This window comes from Cyrtonyx montezumae, unplaced genomic scaffold (assembly GCF_038088225.1).
Source record: "Cyrtonyx montezumae isolate F1298 unplaced genomic scaffold, pur_monq_1.0 scaffold_3, whole genome shotgun sequence".
Taxonomy (NCBI): Eukaryota; Metazoa; Chordata; class Aves; order Galliformes; family Odontophoridae; genus Cyrtonyx; species Cyrtonyx montezumae.
The window spans coordinates 154,818,951-154,838,315 of record NW_027072034.1 but is presented as its reverse complement, the minus strand read 5'-3'; the positions used below and the strand labels follow the sequence as shown (position 1 = coordinate 154,838,315).

The window sequence follows — 19,365 nt, the reverse complement described above, 5'->3', positions numbered from 1 at the left end:
TACACCACTTCCGGCGGCGGAGGTGGCGGAGGTGGCCTAAGCGCCATGGATATCCTCAAGCGGGAGATCAGCCGCAAGCGGCAGCAGCTGGAGGACAAGGAGCTGGTGGGGGTGAGGCGGACGGGAGTGGCCCGGGGGGCTTGGGGCGGTGCGGCTCGGCTCGGCTTGGGGCGGGTGGCGGGGCTGTGGGGACACTGCGGCCTTGGGGTCGCTGCGCTGGTCGTTGAGGCCCTGTAGCCTCCTTATGGTTATTTCTGAGTCGGAAGTAGGGCTCAAGCTGAATATTAGGAAAGGGTTCTTCAGCGGAGGGTGTCGGGTCCGGACAAAGGCTTCCCAGTGCAGTGATCCCAAGGTGATGAGGAGGCATTTGGAAAACGCTTTCAAGACATAGGATTTGACTCGAGGCTGGTGCTGTGTGGAGCCAGGAGTTGGACTCGGTGATCCCTGTAGTCTCTTCCATCTCGAGAGATTCTGTGACTGTGCCCACTTTGATGAAGGGTCTTCGATTCTCATCTGTCAGTACTACAGAGAGCACTGCTGGGGCTGTAGGACAGTATGTGTGTGCTTTTGGGAGTGTCTGAGGATCGATTTCAGTGTTGGTGGTTGTTTCGGCTTAAATAGGTGAAGAACAGAGATAGAACCAGGAATCTATGTTCATAGAACTGCAGAATTGTTTGACTGTTTGTGTTGGAAGGGAAAAGATCATCCAGTTCTAACCCCTGCCACGGGCTCATTGCCATCCACCAGGTCAGACTGCTAAGTGCCCCATGCAGCCTGGCCTTGAGAACCTCCAGGGATGGGGCATCCACAGCTTCTCTGGGCAGCATGAGCCTCAACACCCTCAGAGTGAAGGATTTTTTCTTAGTATCTACTCTGAATCAACTTTTTTTTTTTTTTTAGTTTAAAACTGTTACCCCTTAACCTTGATGTTAGAGCAAGGGAAATGGTTTAGGGTGGTGTTTTGGAATTCAGATGATCTGCAGTTGAAATGTATTAATTAAACACAAAATTGAGAGGCTTTAGTTCAGTTTGCTTCTGTTGTCAGTCAGAGCGATTTGGTTGGAGACTTGGCTTCCAGTCACAGCGTGACAGCACGGGTTGTAGACAGGGAGAATGTTCTTGAAAAGGCCTAGGTAGCATATATTTAAACACATACTGCATTCTGGCCCTCATTGTTCACATCTGAAGGAACTTTTCTGTTAACTGGTGCCGTGACCTTACAAGACAAAAGAGAACGTTCATTTTAAAGCACTGCTGAACACGCTGTACTTACAAGTCACTCAGTGTTGCTGATTTTCAGAGGTGCTTTCAACTTGTTCTTTTTATGTGGCACAGTAGCCATGTCTGTGAATGGATGTAGCTGAATTGATCAAGTAAGGAGATGTGAGCCTTTTTCACAGAAGTGTTTGCAACTTGAAAATGTTAACAGTTTTCCTGTCTCTTAGGGAAAAAAGAAATACTTCAAACGCAGCGAGTTAGCTAAAAAAGAAGAGGAGGCCTACTTCCAGAGATGTGGCTACAAGGTATTGTAACTCTTCTAGTAGAAATTTGTATGTTTGCTTTGTAGTCTACCTTTTATTATCAACAGTATAAATGTTGTTAATGATAATTGTTGTTTTCTGTTCAATCTGTTGATGTTGTACATAAGCCTGTAAATGAGAAGCCACCTGGAGAGGTATGAGTTTCCAAAACCATTTTCAATGCAGGAAAAGATATGCATGATGTACAGCTACTTCTGTTTGTGTTATGCTTTGGCTTTTCCTATTTATTTATTTTTTGTTTATTATTTTGTGGAAAGCATGAAGTGGCTTGGGATCAAAGCTTGTCTCCTTTCTTTTCAGATTGTGCTTTTCAGACATGAACACTGGATCTGATGTAGCCACCCCTCTGGAATGGATATGTTGTCCATTCAGATAACTTTCAAAGTCTTGCCAAAATGTCCAAAAGAAATCAGTATAATGCATACGAAAAAGATCTGCCACGTATCATACTGTGTATATTTGTTCTTTTGGCCATCAGCCATCCAGCACTGAAAGAGTGCAACACAGCATTTGTTTTCTTGCTGGCAGAATAATAGAAAACAATTGGTAACTGAAGGTGCCTTTTGAAATAAATGAGGGATCTGGAAGGCTTTGCCTGCCTTGTAATGTATCAGGGAAATCCTTTCCTGAAAAGGAAAGAATGCAGTTTTCTTTGCCACATGTGTGCCTGCCTGCCTGCCTGCCTGGTTATTGTATGTATGTGTGAGGAGATAAGCATTCTCTTCAGAAAGACAGAGATTCACATTCTCATTTACTGTCACTGGGCACAAACTGGAGCTTTGTTTTCAATTGAACTTTACTCATTCAGTGACTTATTCTGAAACCTTGATTTGTAATGGAATGTAAATGCCAAAACAACTTTTGGAATGCTGTTGTATAGTCATGGGAAAGTGGTCTGTGGATGTAGTCACTCTTCTGAGTGGAAGTGACTGCCTGATGCTTTTTGAGTATTAGCCTGAATTCTTCAGAACCATCCACAGCTGTTAAATGGGATATCTGTGCTGCTACAAAATGTGTTTTCACTGAAAATGTAAACCTGAAAATGGTTTTAAAATAAGCTCCTTTGTTTAGTACGTCTTAGAGCCTCCCAGATTTCTGCATTTGGTCTTTATCAAGAAGAGGTAAAATACAGACTGATTTCTTTTTCAATTGAGGTGCTCTTTTGCTTTGCATAGACTTAATGACTTTTTGACTTACTTGAAAAAGAAAGCACTGAAATCAAAATAACTGTGGTAAAAATACCACTTGTAAATTGGAATCCTACTGAGAGAATGGACCAAATCTTTTTCCCTAATGCTACTGTCTCTTTTATGTTTGTGAGTTAAAATTTGTACATATCCTTCTACCATGAGAGTCTCTTTATATTTACACAGTTCCATATTTTCTATCCCATGTTTTACATTTTCTGTTCCTTCTGCACTGATGGAAGTTTATTTTTTGCCCTGCCTTTATGTGTAAAGCATTGATTTGATCATCCCTTTCCTTGCTTGCTCCAAACACCTGCAACTGGAGGATTGATTTCTGTGTTTGATAGCATGACATTGCATATAGATTTGTGGCTGAATCTTGTATCTGCAGCCATTGTGGGGGGATCCCTGCGTGCACACGGAGCTATGCTGCCTTGGAGGAGAATAAACTGGTTTTAAGATCTTTCTAGCACAGTCACCAAACTCTTCTACCTGAGTACACAATAGAAATGGCAATGTCCTGTCCCACGTGTGGAGAATGCTGCAGAACTGTGTAGGGTTAAATAGGATTATTACTTTTTAGCAAGAACAGAAAGGAAATATGTTCTAATCTGGAGTCTAAGAAAAAAACATGATGTGATTGAGCACTGGCAATGTTTCCTATTATAGGAATGTTAACCAACATTCCTGTAATGTGCTCAGGCTATCAGAAGTGTCAGACTTGAGCTTACAGAGGGAACCGTAGTTAACGTGACTGCTGTCTCTAAGTTCCTTTGATCAAAGAGGACTTTTTGCATTATTAAAATATTGGGCAACAAAGAAGGAGAACTGCTTGATTCAAGGACCTCCTTTTAGGTTAAAATAAGCAGTAAATGAGATGCCATCTTTTTTGGGGTAGTTCTGTCTCTCTCTCTTTTTTTTTTTTTTTTTTTTAACTGCAAGAAACTATAAGCATTTAGCAAACTTGGTGGGAAGGAGTGTTACTTTAAACAAACATCTCACAAAGCCCAGCACAAAGCTTGCATCCCTACTGGCAGTGCTGAGCCCACTGAAGTTCTAAGTGACAGAACACCTCAGACTGACTGCGAGCAGCAGCTCCCTTCTCTCTCTGCTCTTAGCTTCTCATTTCTGCCCTTGTACCCAGGCATGTTTGTGCTGCTGCCTGGTGAGCTGGATAAGGAGATTAAGTGGGCTGAGAGGAGTCCTTTAGTTTTGTTTGTCCGATTGTTTTCTGTTTGAATCATTTCTCCCATCTGGTTCGTCACAAAGCTTTTGCACAGGTAAAGAGGGTAAGGCAGGGGCAGGAACCAACAGGCAGAGAGGGTGAGTTTGCTGTTTCTGGCACCAGTGCTGACACGTGATTGACAGACCTTAGCAGTTGTCCTTTCCGGTTGCAGGTTGCTTCCTGCAACCTCCAATAGTCAGTCTTCAGTAAATACTTCTGAAAACTTTCATTGTTCTGTGAAATTCAATTATAGACAATAACAGCTCTGAAACTACTGGATTTATAGTCATATTACAATCTGTGTTTCACAGCTCCTTTACCTTTACATTGCTATCAATGTGTAGGTTTATTTTGCTGATGAGTAACTCTGTCTATCATATGTAGGTGCAGCAGCAAGAAGAGGAGGAGAAGCCTCTGACTTCAACAAATCCAGTGCTGGAACTTGAACTGGCAGAAGAAAAATTACCAATGACTCTTTCCAGACAAGAGGTAAAATCAACAGCTATAAGCCAATGAGTTCTGTTTGCAGAATATACATCTGAAATTTTGTGGTAGGACTGTTTTCTGGTGTACTGTACTCTTTATGTCAGAATGTATCAAAAAAGTTTCCATTGTGCAGTCAGCAATTAACAGTTGCATTTACTCAGGAGGGATCTCCTGTCCACCTGAATGCTTCTGGAGGTACAGATGGGTACGGCCTTTTTGTCAGGTGAATGTGCACATAGGTGATGTGATGTATTACAGCTTTTTCACATGACCTCCAGAATAGTATCCGGTTGCTCGGATAATGCTGAAGATGGCATGAGGAACTTTTCAAATCCTTTTTTTTCCCCAGCTTTTTTTTTTTTTTTTTTTTTTGTAGCTTTTTGTTATGCAAACCAAATTTCAAAACTGAGTTTGGGAAACTTGTCTCGATTTCTGTGAGGGGGAAAAAAAAGCCCTGAAGCTAGAGCAGCTGCTGTGTTTTGTCCTTCTGGAAGATAAGAACACCTGTGTGAATGTGACTTCATAAAACAGATCTGCATAACAAAGCAGCATAGAAGTAGGAAGTTCAGAAGTAATGTCTAAAAAAATCCGAAATCTAACCCTGCAACTACTGAAATTCATATCTGAGGTCGTTCAGGATGATGTTATTGTTGTCCCTTTACTTTTGCAAAACACTTGGAGCACAGAATTTGTAATGAGGGTTATTGGTTTCATGTCTGGTTTCACATTTGGTTGGTTTGTCCTGCCAGTATAGTTAATTACATGATGGCATGAGATGAAGTGCAAGCCCTTCCCCTGTCACCAGAGTATTTCGTGGTGATTCATATATCAGTAAGCCAAATGAACACCAAATGAATGATAAGTGAAAACAGATTGAAAGAGCAATGCATACAATAAGGAACTGAGAAAATAAAGTTTGCTTTTCATCTTTGCTCGTAACCTTGCAGGTCAGTCACGGGAGGCTGTTTATACCACAGTTATAGCTAGCCTTAAAATAATTATCACATTAGATTATGGGACTTAATATTTGCCAGATAATAAGGATGGGAATTTCTGAACAACCTCCCAGATGTGCTGGAACAAACAACATGCAGCCCAGTCAGGAGAGTACTTTATTGCCCTCAACAAATGAGAGTGAGTGAGATGACTGACAAGTTTTTTTGTCACTTTGGAAATTGTATTTAAGCTCTGCCAAAGGGATTAGTTTGGTCTATTTGTTTTAACAAGTCAGAGCAGGAGGAAGTTAGGATACATGAAACAGTTTGGAACTCATGCGAGATTTAGGTTGGTAATATTTGGAGTGACCTTTCCTTGAAATACTGTGGGAATTTTATATTTGGATTATAAAGTGTCTAGAACGTTTTTCTGCTGCTTAAAATATTGCCATTTCCTCTCTAGACCAGCACAGCTTGTTATTTTAAGCAAAGTAAATAAATCCAGCCTTCAGGATTTTATTTTCCTTCCTTTATGAGTTTGTGTAATGGAATACTTTGATTCTTTTCAGGTTATCAGGAGGTTACGAGAGAGAGGAGAGCCAGTCAGGCTGTTTGGGGAAACAGATTATGATGCATTTCAGCGTCTGAGGAAGATAGAAATTTTGGCACCTGAAGTGAACAAGGTAAGACCAGCTGGCTCCCAATTTATGGTGGGGCAGCCAGTGGAGTTTTTTTTAACCAGATGAGTGCTTTTAATGTCCTGTGCACGATTACAATCCCATAAGTCAGCCAGTTCTACCACATAAACCTTTCAAGCCTTTTTGCTTGAGAAAGAGGCCTCCAGGTGGCAGTGAAACCCCAGACATGCAGTTGCCTGCTTTGTAACCAGCAGGGAAGACAGCAATTTACTGTTAAAACCAGCCTATTTTGGTAGGTAGGAAAGAGATGGCTGTATTTCCCATACCTAAACAAATTTTCAAATCCCTCAGCATCCAGAGCTATAACTTCTTTCAGAAACTTCACTCCCCCCTCTTCTTTCTAAAGCAGTAATTGATTCCAGAAATGACTAAAATGTATACATTCTAGTGTACTGATTTAATCCCTCTGGCTTGACATTGATCGATTAAGCAAGGAGAAGCAACTGGGATTTGGTTTGTATTTATTATTGATCAAATTTTCAGCCCAGCTAAGAGTGAGAAGCTTGAGTTTTTTTCCGTGATTTGTAACCAACTGAATAAGCTGACAAATGTTTGCTGGGGCTGTCCAGGAAAAGAGTACTTTTTCCCCTTCAAGTCCTTTAAGAAGGACTAAACAGTTTTTAGAAATAATTTTGCTGACAGAAGGTTCCTCCCTCCCATTGTTATATGTGGTAAAATTATTGATGGCTGTTGTAGGAGTTCGAGGAGGCAGCAGGGTCAGAAATAAGCTTGTGATGGATTTTTGCATGATATGCTTCAGTCTCTGTCATTGCACTGTGTTACTTGAAAGTGTGGATAGCTGTTACAACCAGTTTGTGTTTCAGACATTTCTAAGCTGGTAGGTGTTTGATAAAAATGTGCCAGAGAGTCATGGATGATGATGGAAGAGGGGAAATAACTGAGTGTCTATTCTGAGTAGAGAGACTGAGTTTATCTTAGGGTGAGAAACTTCTCCTTTTATAAAGCCTTAAATTTTATGTTTAGTATTAAGAATGTGGGTCCTCTAAGCTGAGTTTCTTTTTCTATTTAAAAGCAGCTCTTAACTTTTATTATCAGTTTGAAGCCATATGTATAACCTCATGTTTTCATGGAATTTGGCTTTTCTTAAGCAGAAGTTGGTTGCTTATTTTGACTGTTCTTAACTGATTTAAGTTGCTCATTTTTTTGTGGTGTTTTTTTTTCCCTTTTTTTTTTCTTTCTTTTTTTTCTTTTGTTGGTTAAGTGAATCATTTCTTATCATTTCTAGGGCCTGAGAAATGACCTGAAGGCTGCCTTGGATAAGATCGACCAGCAGTATCTGAATGAAATTGTAGGTGGCCAAGAAGCAGGAGATGATGACTCACAGAATGACTTGAAAGTCCACGAAGAGAATACTACTATTGAGGAATTAGAGGTATGTGGTGGGTTGATTTTTAATTGAGGGATTTTAGGTGTATCCTACTGTTGTATTGTGGGAAAGCTTCAGGGTTGTTCAAAGTTACCTAGTGTACATCATCTAGCTTAGGCAGTCTGAGAAGTCCTCAAATATGCTGCTTGGAAATGAAGACTGCTAAGGCTCGAATTACACTGTAAGTGCCTAGAACCAGTTGGTCTTTGCTTATAGCACCTCATCAAAAATGGGGAAAGAATAGCAGGCAAAATAGTATTCTCCTTGCAGGGCTTTTGGTGGTAATGATTTAAACACAAAGCTATTGCCTGTTGACAAATTCTGAATCCTTTCTAATGAGTATTTGAGGGGGTGGTAAGCTTAGAACAGATTAATTTTCCTTGTACAAGAAAGGTGGATTCTCAGAAACAGGCTCACAGAGTGTTTAATAGAAAGACTTTTGGGGCAAGGAAGTGAAGGTTAGAAGTAGGCAGTTCACAGAAAATACAGAAAGTACAGAAAATACAGAAAATACAGAAAGTATTTTCTGTAGGTACGCCCCCTAAACAGTGCAGACAATTAACTGTGCTTTGAAAAGAATAGGAGAGCACCTGCTATTTTGGGCTGGTATTTTGAAAAGCACATTAACTTGAGCTTAAGAACTTTACCCTTAATCTTCAAAACTCTTTGCAGAAGTTAATCTTCTTAATGTCCCTTTAAATCAGAAGTAATCTGATTTATAACTGAGAGTTGAAATGAATATGTTGTTCCTAGGAGGCAGCCTTCCCTCCCTTCTTAGGGCACCAGGGGTTCTGGCGTAAAGTAGTGACAGTTTTAGAATGGATACCAGTTGTAATGGGGCTGCTTTTATCAAACTGTTAGTTCTCAAAGAATCCCCTTTTTGAGAGGGCAGTACAGACTTGATTTGAACCACAAAAGTAATGCTTTGTTGGAAAAGTTTGTAAACTGCAGTCTCAATTGCATGCTGCTTTTACTGCGTTCCCTTGCTCAAAAAGAATTGTGTTGGATGTCCCACATCTAGGAGACCTGAAAAATACTGCTTAGTTTGGAAATGTGAGGACAATGGAAAGAAATTATAAATCCAAGTGTATCTCCTGGAAAATGTTTCTAAAAGTTGATGTTAATATGAACAGTTCCAAGGTTTTGGCAGGAAGCTAGAACACTGGAGCATGGTAGTGTGGTTTTCTCTTTGTTATTTTGGATTTATTCCCTCAGTATTGCAGCTAAAATTAAATGAAAGCCCCAGTACATTAGAGAAGTGAAAGAAGGAAGGAAGGAAGGAAGAATTAAGTAAAATGGAGTATTGTGTTCAGTTATGAGGCCCCCAGCACAAGAACATTGAGCTGTTAGAGTGGGCCCAGAGGAGGGCTGTGGGGGTGATCAGAGTATGTAGCACCATTCCTATGGAGAAAGGCAAAGAGGGGTGGGCTCGTTTAGCCTGGAGGAGAGAAGGCTCTGGGGAGATCTTGTAGCAGCCTTCCAGATGTTCAGAAATAGTCACCTTGGCTTTTTGACTCTAATGTTTAGTTTTACTGGTAGAACTTACTACAGTTCATACCTCAGCGAATCTTGTTCTGCTGTGGGAGTGGCAAGTATCTAGATAACGTGGAAATCTTTGTCTTTTTTACTCCTGTTCCAGGCTTTGGGTGAATCCTTAGGACGAGGTGATGATCACTACGATATGGATATTATCACAAAATTCTTGAAGGTAATGGCACTCCCACAGATGAATTACTCCGTAGCTGTGACATAACTTTACAGATACATTTGGTGAACTTCCATCTGCTTGGAGTGGTAAACTTTCATTGTGGTGAAGATACTTTGTTTTTTTTGTCATGCTTGATACTCCACTGCCTTGGTTAGTCAAAGCAGTGTCTAATGTGAGGCATGACCACGAGCTCTTAGGAGAGGGCAGCCTTCTTCAAAATCTGGTTCTACTTTTTCAGACAAACAGATACAACTTTGACTTCTATATGATAATTGAGGCAGTTGAATGTAGTTTCTTCTATCTACCACTATTGCATTAAAAACTCCCAAGGAGTCTCCACCTGTCCCTTCTCAAAAGTTCTGAAACATCCGTGTCATGGTCATGCATTTCTGCTCTTTCAATGACCCCTCCTCCAACACTGATAGGTCTGCGGTTGCTTCCTGGTTTTCTCTGTACAGTCCTTTTTCCACACGCTCCCACCTCCTCCACAAGTTTTTGAGTTGCATAGCTTTTCCTATCCCTGTCTGCCTGTGCTGCTGAAGGAGGCTTTTTGCCTTGTGGGTTCAGTTTTCTCCACAAGAAGATTCATTTTGGTGTGTTGGTTTAAACCGCAGTTCCAGCTGCCTTGGCAGGGCAGTCGCTAGATGGCAGCAGGACACAAATTTGGTTGTTCTTTATGCAGTTTCTTCTCGGAGTCTGGGCGAAGGAGCTGAATGCCAGAGAGGACTATGTGAAGCGGGGAGTGCAGGGAAAGCTGAACAGTGCCACTCAGAAGCAGACAGAGTCCTACCTGAGGCCGCTCTTCAGAAAACTTCGGAAAAGGGTGAGTCACTTCTAAATTCCCTGTCCTTTAAGGCTTATTTTAATTGCTGCTTTCTAAGCATCAGGTTGTTAATGTCCTTTCTGAAGGTAATGTTATTTCAGCGGAAGGTGAGAGGATGAATGAGGTGGTCAGGGTTTCTATGGCCAAGCCCATGACTTCTGGTGTTGACCTTTTTATCTCAACCCTTGCATTCTTTTGCCCGCTTCTCTGGGTGCTGCTGCACGTATCACCTGTTCATTGGATTGCAGACATGACAGAAAATTGGGATTGTGTTTTGCACTTTGCCACGAGCTGCTACGTGTAACCACTTAACCTCTCTTGCTTCAGATCCTCCATCTAAATAAGGAAGATGTTTTCCTTTATTAAAGACCTGAAGCTAGGGAAGGTACTAATCTTTGTATAAATGCTGAGTAGGGTGATTTTCCTGAGCTGCATATTCTGATGTAAAGCTGTTTGTTCTCCTTTCTTTTTCTCCTGTAGACACTTCCAGCAGACATCAAAGAATCAATAACAGATATTATTAAATTCATGTTGCAGAGAGAATACGTGAAGGTACGTTAGTTTGCTCTCTTCCAGCGTGTTTAGGCTGGCTGGTTCTAATAGACTGAAGTTACACTTGAACATTTTCCACGTTGTATCTTAAAGATGTAGCTGGAAATACACCCAACACATATTCAAATGAAATCTGGCTGTTAACTGTTGGGCTTTAGACAGTGTGTGATCCACAGTTTGTCAGAAGCTCTTCTGAGGTTGGTGAAACTGTAGAGCTTGTGAGCAGCAGGAGGGTTTCAGTCAGAGATAGTTCCATTGCAGAGGAGTAATTAATTGGAAACCTGATATCAAAAGGTTAAACGAAGGCATTGAATTAATAGTAGTGGGATGTTAATTAATTAATTAGCAATTGTGGGGTTGAGTTACTGAATATGAGATGCTATCCCTTTCTTTGACTTTGCTCATGTTAACTGGTCTGTTAAGATCAAGACAAGCTAATGAAAAGGTTTTTGAACAAAGTTTGCTTACTGAAGGAGGCAGAAGTCCTTTGGCGCATGAGATGAGAGGCAGCATCAGCTTTTGTTTGTAACTGCCTCCAGAAATGGAACTCAAATTGGGACAGTGTTTGCTTAAGCAGCCAGTGTATGCAGAAGTTCACCTTTGTTTCGCCTTCTGTCTTCTAGTATTTCTCATTGGACTTGCAAGGACTTGGGGTAATTTGTCTAGTAAGCAAGTAAACGTGCTGTTGTGATTAAAAATCCTTCAGATGGCCTCAGGCATGTTTAATGTAAATCATTTTAAAGTAGAACAACAAGTGCGGGATGTATGATACTGGCGTTTTGTTTGGGGACTTTTTTTTTCCTTTGGCTGTCATCATGCTGAAGTTCCCTTTCCATTGCCTTCCCAGCACAGCAGTGAGTGTGCAGGAATGTAGCATGTCTCCTCAGTAAATCATCTCTGCTGCTCTCACAGGTGCTTGGCTGTATGTAAACTTCACAGACTGATTTAGGAGAAGGTCAAGTGCACATTTGGAAGCTGTCTTGTTTTGTTGTTTGTTTTTAATGAGGCTTAATGAGCCTTTTTGCTTTTAAAGATCCTCATACCATTTTCCATTTTTTTTCGAGATTTGTCTCTTTCTGCATCCCACTGTTTTGTATGCTTATGTGTTTGTTGTTTTTTCTGTTGTGCCCCCTTCTAAATGCCATCAGCTCCAAATCGTTACTGCTTTCTTAGATGATGTTCTTTAAAAACATAAATTGTGAAATCAACTTGTGATAGCAGGCAAAGAGCAGAACACAAGTTGTGTACTCAACCATAATTAACCCTCATTTTTTAAAGGGCCTTTGTGTACTCACATACAGTACTTCCTTATGGAACCATGTGTCAGTCAGCAAGTCAGTCTTTGGCTGAGGCTGCTGAGGTGCTGCCTTGCTTAGGGGAAGGCAAAGTCCTGTCCCTTCTTCAAGTTTACTCTCAGCTCTCTTTTGCAAGCCCCAGTTACTCACCTCCCAGTTTGTGCCAGTGCCAATTGTGAAGAAGCTGCACCCACTGGTCATGCTTGGTACTTCTGATTGTGTAGTCTCTGAATGGGAGGTGGTAAATTAACTCTTTAGCAAGCAGCCAGAAAGCTCACTGATAACAGGGGAGGAATGTCCTGCACCAGGTGATTCTCGAAGCTGTGTTTCTATGATTGCATGTGGGTATTTTTCCCCTTTATGTCCTGGTTCTCATGCACTATGCCTCTTTTTTTAAAGCTCTGTCATCTGTGCCTTTCTTCCTTTCTTTGTGTTTCTCTTCCCTTCATGTTTTATTTCCTTTCTTCCACAGGGTTGGTGTCTGCTTTGGTTCTATAGTAAGAAATGGGGTCTGCTCTCTTGATGGTGAAATTGCAGATACATTCAGTGCTGCTACTCTGTTCATAAACATTATTAAAAATGTGTTTCTTTGACCAGTGTTTTGTAGGGGATCTGGCTCTCGGCCTCTTTGGAAGCTAGCTGCTCTCCTTCAGAGCTCTCTGATATAGTCTGTAACCAAAATAGAAAAGGTGGTATGGTTAAAAGATGCCCTTCCTGCTGTTGCTAAGTGTGTCTAAACTGTATTTCTTCAGGCAAATGATGCCTATCTCCAGATGGCCATTGGGAATGCGCCCTGGCCCATCGGTGTCACTATGGTTGGCATCCACGCTCGAACGGGGCGTGAGAAGATTTTCTCCAAGCACGTCGCCCATGTCCTCAACGACGAAACTCAAAGGAAATACATTCAGGTAACACTGACTTTGGAGATGGTATGGTTAACAGAATGAATAATGCCAAATAGTATCGTAGCCAAGATATTTTGTAGATGGTATAGTTAGATTATTGTGATGGAAAGAGATGATCAGAATAAAGGAAAATGCTCATCCGTGTACTAGGCTCGCATTAGGAAACTCCAAAGGAGTGATTTCCAGCAAGAGATCCTTCCCCAGTGGTGGTCAGCTCTTAAATGGGGTCTAGAAGGCGTGGAGTCAGACTCCATCCCTTCTGGTCACATGCCTGCATTGCTTTCACCTGTGCTCCCGTGGCTGACTCAGTGCTCACCTCAAGTGATCAGTCAGTGGTCCAGGCCATGATTCAGTGGTTCTCATACAGAGATCCAACTGTTTTGGCTTGGAAACTGGGGAATCTTTGAGAAATGTTAGTTTTGTGGTTCTAAGTGATGCAGTTAAGAAGAGTTTCAGAAACATCAAGTCATCAAGAGTCAAGTATCCTTTTAAGGGACAGAGCTGGGCCTGCACGTTCTTCAGTCTCAGGGATTTTTTTTCACATCTTAGTGCTAGTGATCCTGTATTAGCACCAGAGTAACTGAATGTGTGCAGGGATCGAGTGGGTCATCTCTCCTCAGTGAGGTGTGTTTGCCTTTCGCCAGTTGAAGTGTCACTGACATTAAGCCCTCCTGGCTGAACTGTGAAGCTTAGGGCAGCATTGTGGAGCTCGGGGCTACTGTCAGGATTGGTTTACTCAAATATCTTCTGCTGCCACTCAGCGACTCCCACTGCAACTTCTGCAGGTTGCTTGCCAAGTACAATGTCCTCTTCTGTCTTGACTGTCTTTCTTTTGGGGATGCAAGTAAAACCTTTGATTTCAACTTCAGTTTTGAATATCACAGTCTGAGGAGATATCACTGTGAAATCAGAGGGAGCTCCAGATATTTGCAGAGCCAACAGATGTGGTCGTTCTACTGTAAGGTGGTTCATAGATTGCATATCTGCAGAGGCAGATTGCACTTTATTTTATTACTTACTTGGAGTTATCTGATGGACGAAGTAGCTCATGTTATTGGTGGTCTACCTTAAGAAAGATATATCAACTGTGAAAGAAGGTTTCTTTGGGACCCCAGCAGGGCTCTAACGCTTCTTCTCTAACTTTGGTGAATAATTGACCCTCTGTGTGTGTTTGCCACTCTTCTTACAGAAGGATATTGACTGCGTGATGACTTTTAATCTCTTAACCTACCATTTCTAAGATGCAGCTTGTATGGATTTTCCCAGCTTGTTCCTCCTGTTTTGGAGGGTACATCTATTCAGGGAGATCTTGTTCTCCATCCCTCTGTGCATTTTGTTTCTCAAAGTAGAAATACTTCTGAAGCGCACCACTTACTGATGGGCCAATGCAAAGTTGGCTTTAATTTCTTATTCTTCTTGATTTTAAATACAAGGTGGTCTTTAGCTGGTCTGGTTCAAACTGGATCATGTGGGGTATTATCTATGCTCACAGCATTGAAATGGGGATTGTGCCCAGTGATCTTGCAACCATGGCATCTCGGATAGTGAGTCCTTATGGTTCTAGGATATGTTTTCCAGATTCATGCTGGCACTGGAAATACCAAAGCATCTTCTGTTGAATTGTTTTCCTTTACAGTTAAATGCTGAACATCTAATGACAGACACATCACTTCCCACTCTTGCAGAGTTACAGTGTCATTGCTAAATTTTGCTACCATCACAGAAGCTTTCTTTCTTCTTGGTTAGACCTCTGTGTGTGACTTGAAAGATAATAGTGACGGCATTTCTGTCCTGTTGTTTTTTGACAATCACATCCAAAGATGGAGACCTTGGGTTGCCACCTCCCTGGATAGCCAATGCCTGACCACTTTTTTCCATGAAGAAGGTCCACCTGTAGTCCCATTGGCCTTCTTGGCCACCTGTGCACACTGCTGGCTTTGTGACTGGCAGTCCCGGGTCCTTCCCTATTGGGCACCTTTCCAGGTACTCTTCCCCAAGCTGGTATTGCTGCGTGGGGTTGGTAGACATTGCAGCATCCAGTGTTCAGCCTTGTTTGGTTTATTTGTAATAATTAGCAAGGGGATTGTCAATAAAACTTAAAGTAATGGAATGCCAGCTGAGTAAATTAAAGAAACAAAATGGCAGCCATTTGTTTTTAATTCTTCTTGTTAAGCTGAGAAGTAAGAACAGACTGTTGTTCAACAGCTGCAGTTTTACCAGAGGACTGTCTTTGTTCTGTTTTGTTCATAGGGGCTGAAGAGGCTCATGACCATTTGCCAGAAGCACTTCCCAACAGACCCATCAAAATGTGTGGAGTACAATGCTCTGTGAGGGGCTCCCGAGTTTTCATCTCCAGCACCAGGAGAGCACTGAAGGGATGGAGTAGATGTGCTTTACACCAACAGAAACTGAGGATGGGTGTTGTGAGAAAGCATAAAGCGGCAGATTTCTCTGCCTTTGAACAAGCCTCACCACTGTAGATTTCTCTTTAAATCTGTGCTTGATGCTGAACAGATCCTGTATCCAGCGCGGCGCTTTGTAGGGCTGGGATGGCCGTGAGCAGACTGACCGTGGCCCTCACTTGTATTTCAGTTGGTTGTTGGCAGCACTGTGTACACTGATCAGCCCCGAGGCAGAACAGAGAGGTGCAGCAGGTGAGACTCAGCCCTGCACAGAGTCCATTTGGGGTTTGTTGGCTGCTTTCCTGCTGGAGGCTGATGTGGGGAGATGATCAGGGGAGAAGCAGTCGCGTTTCAACCTCGTTATTTCTGTAAACGGGAAGATTTTAATGGCTAATCTTTCACATGGTGTTTGTCGGGTAAAGTTTTTATATTTCTCAGCTGAAAAGTACATGCAGTTTCAGCAGAAAGGGTTTTTGATCTTGAGTACATCTGATTTGGCTTTTTTTTGTTTTTTGTTTGTTTTACTGTGACATTTATTTTTAATATAAACCTTCTGGGCTTGGGGGGCGAGTAGTCTTAAGGCTCACAGGATCTGAGTGGAGCCCGGGGAGTGGCCTTAGGGAAAGGGAGGGGGATTTTGGGGAGAAGTCAGGCAGATGTTGAGAGCGTGGAAGAGTTTCATTACCATCAGCATCTGGGGATATATATATATATTTTTTGCAGCGTGCAGAGAGCATTCTTCCAACAGAAAACATTTGTAACAGTGCCGCTTTATCCCATTCTCCACCCAGCTGAGTTCCTGAGCTGATCCTAAATCTTTACCCTGACCTTTGTGTTGAACTGTTTAAGTAATCGAGGTACAACGTTGTCCTCGTTTAGGAGAACTCTGATTTCCCTGGGAAGCATGGTGAGAGCTGCAGTGAGAACTGGATTCCCCAGTGTAATAGTGTTAGATAGGGTTGTTTTTTTCCCCTCCCACTTCAGAGCTAATTATTGAGGACCCATTTCACGGTGCCATAAGTACTGATTTGAATGGGGATGCACCTCCTGTAGGGATGTGAGTTCAGGCTTGGAACGTTTCATCACACGAGGAATGCAACTGAAGCAACGTGTCTCCTCTCTGAGGTCCCTGAAGTGCCACCACCTCAGCTGCATGGCTCCCGTGGCGGAAGAGCTTTATCCCCTCACAATTCATGGAATGGTGCTGCATGCGGAACCAAGAAACCCGAGTACTTTCTCACGGGTGTCTCTAAGAGCTTCCAGCTGGCCAGCACGTGAAAGCCAGCTTTGGTCCCCAGGGGGATCACAAGAGGAGTGCTGTCATGGCAACTGCTCCTCAGCATTGCTCTGAGGCACTGTGCAGCTGGACAGCCCCACCTCACAGCCGCCAGACCCTGCTGCAGTAAGGCCTCTACCAGAAAGAAGTGTCAGGAGAGGAGTGGGTGTGGTGCAGCTGTCGCTGTTGGACAGCGCTTGTGTTTCAGGGCAGATTCTGACTGCCCTCTGGACTTGTGCAGATGTTTATTTCCGATAGCTCCCGCGTTAGCCGGAAACAGCTCGGCGTGATCCCGTGTCATCGAGCCCACCCCGCTGCCAGAGCAGCTCCCTAACAAACTGATGCATAGGAAGTTCTGCACGGGTGTGTGTGGGAGAGCCCTGTCGCCCAGCTAAGGCAGGAGAGCGCCCGCTCCTCCCACAGCACCCGGCACCGCGCAGCACTGGAGGAGTGCTCGGGCTGATGCAAAGAGCACGGCGAGGTTTCATTTTGAAAACGCTTTAATAATAAGGAAGTGTTGACAACACCGTTCTGCAAAATGTTAACTATACAAATTCTTAATACAAAAAGAATAAATTAAAAGCAGATCTTTTTTGTTTTTTTTTTTTTTTAATTCTGCACCTTTTTCTACAACATACATCTTTCCCTTGATTACAGCCGGACAGAACGCAGTAAAGTCATTTTACATGCTCTAAAGTCAATTTCAGGAGAGACCTAATTTTTTTTTCTTTTTCCTTCTTTTTTTTTTTTCTTTTTCTTAAACTAGAAGAGTCCGTTTTACACAACTCGTAATAAAACTATTGACATGAATATATATGTAAAACTTTACACCTAGGTAACTAAGCAGTAACTGGTCGTCTGATAGCACCTGAATGGGGATCGGCTACGCCTGAAACTAAAACTAATACAGAGTGGAAACAAATGGGACCGTTTCAACATCTTCAACACTCGACTGCGTATAACAGCGGTTAAAAACAAGCCCTGCCTGGCAGCACAGCCCCGCGCACGCGGCCGTGTCCACAAGAGGGCCCCGCGGGCGGGGACACCGAACCCAACGGCGGCTTCGTGTCAGATGGAGCCTCGGAAAAGAAAAAACTAAAGGAGGGGTGGAGTTGGTGGTCAAGTGCTCGTATGCAACAGCTCTGTATATATACACCCCTCCGCGTTACGCTTAAATATGTTAATCTCACCCGATTAACATTTTATGTACATTTGTGTTTAATTGAATTGAGCTAAACAGTAAAACCTGTTTTACTTAATCTGTCTTTACTACCAGACTGGCTGCTCACGCGTGCCTCGACTGCAGAACAGAAAAGCAGAACACAAAGCAAAACCCGATCCATTTCTCCAAAGCTCTTCCTCTACTCGAGCCTGTTTGCAATTGAGGCTCACTTGGTTGCCTTTTTTCCCCCCTAATTTCAGGGCTGCCACCTTTTAACCTTTGCAGCAAAACTGCAGACCCCATCTTGGAGGAATTACTGCTCTGTCCCGTCGTGCCCGGAGGCCCCGCAGTGCCGCTGCTGTTGAATTCCTTTTAATTAAAGGTACACAGAAAACAAAAACCCGAACCAACTCAAAGCCACTCACTGGGGAAATTAAAAAGAAAACAGACAGGGCCCCTAAAAAACATGGGCTGAACTGCTGCTGCTTCATTTGGTCCTTATTTCATCCTTCCGCTTTAGCTACGGGATCTCCTCAGCGCACTGCAGCGATCAGCACCATTTCCAGCTAAAAATCCAATTAGGAGCTTGAGCCAATTCCCACATTAACGACCCCAAAGCACACGGAGAAGTCTGCAGGGCGGCGTGTCAGGGCGGCCCTACAACGGGTGCCAGGCAGCGGCACTGAGGGCTGCAGTGAACGTCCCTACCGCATGCTGGGGAGAAAGGAATTAGCACAAGCAGCTCGCATTCATCTTTAGAAACCCCATCATCTTTCCAAGTCTAATTACGAAGAGCCCGTTCTCTCTTAGAGCCTGGAATGCAGTTTTCCAGCAATCCTAACGCCGAAAGGCATGGCAGCCCCCAAGTCACGGTGTTTTCGTTCTGAACGTTTTGCCCTACTTTGTCTGGTAGATGCTACTGTTACTCTTGGAACACGCACACGCACACACACTCGCACTTTTGTTTTTTTCAAACTAAAGCTGACTTCAGTTTCTGCTTTTTGCTAAGTAACCCCCTCCAGCCGTTTCTGTAATGCCTTTCCCATAGGAAATCGTCGTTCGCACGTGCAAATGGGGAGCGGCCCGGTGCCTCCCCCATCTAGTGGCAATAAAAACAGCATAGCACCGCAATGAAGGCTAGACGTGCCAGCTTCAACATCCGCCCAGATTGTGCACTTGTTCGTTACAAAAGTGTCTTTGAGGCCTTTGAAAGTTCCATGGCTTGACGTGTATAAAGCACTGCTCAAAGGTAAGTGTAAACTTGCAGCTTCTTCCATTGCTCTCCCATCCCATTCCTCGCGGTCTCAGTGGGTATCAACTGCTGGCGCTGAACGCCTCATTCCATCACTCCTCTTTCTTGTGGTCGCTCTCCATGCGAGGTTTTGCTTTGTCTGCTGCTTGCTAAACCCGTGCTGCTCCGTGCTTCCTGACAGACCGGTTCTCCCAGCCAGCAGCGCGCCGGTGACGAGCCCTTTGCTACACTGGTGCTAACGAAGGTGAGATAATTGGAACAGATATGTTAATGCAGCTTCACCGTGTCAATCAGATTGTGATGTGCGTTCCCTTAGATTTGACATGAACGCTTTGTGCAGAGACAGGTCAAAACTTATTGGCTGTATCTGCTCGTGGAAAGGTGGTTTTTTTTTGTCATTTGTTATCTTCCCCAGAGTATGAGAAAACCAACAGCACAACCCTAAGCTGTGCGTGTTGGTGCGCAGCTCTGGCTGCCACGGAGATGCTGTGAGGAGCAGTTCTTGCCTCTGCTGTGCATAATGCCTTTGTA

General features: G+C 43.1%; 1 protein-coding gene across 2 annotated transcripts; it reads left to right on the top strand.

Annotated features, from left to right (window-relative positions):
• PRPF18 (pre-mRNA processing factor 18) lies at positions 1–16,616 on the top strand. Of its 2 annotated transcripts, XM_065743761.1 has the most exons (11): positions 1–111; positions 1,446–1,523; positions 1,649–1,675; positions 4,338–4,442; positions 5,944–6,057; positions 7,319–7,465; positions 9,099–9,167; positions 9,850–9,990; positions 10,471–10,542; positions 12,590–12,745; positions 14,993–16,616. In XM_065743761.1, exons 1-11 carry the CDS (start codon positions 46–48, stop codon positions 15,071–15,073), a joined length of 1,056 nt encoding a protein of 351 aa, XP_065599833.1. In that variant the 5' UTR covers positions 1–45; the 3' UTR covers positions 15,074–16,616. The 2 variants fall into 2 exon arrangements, with proteins under 2 accessions (XP_065599833.1, XP_065599834.1); XM_065743762.1 differs by lacking the exon at positions 1,649–1,675.
• Positions 16,617–19,365: the final 2,749 nt, after the last annotated feature.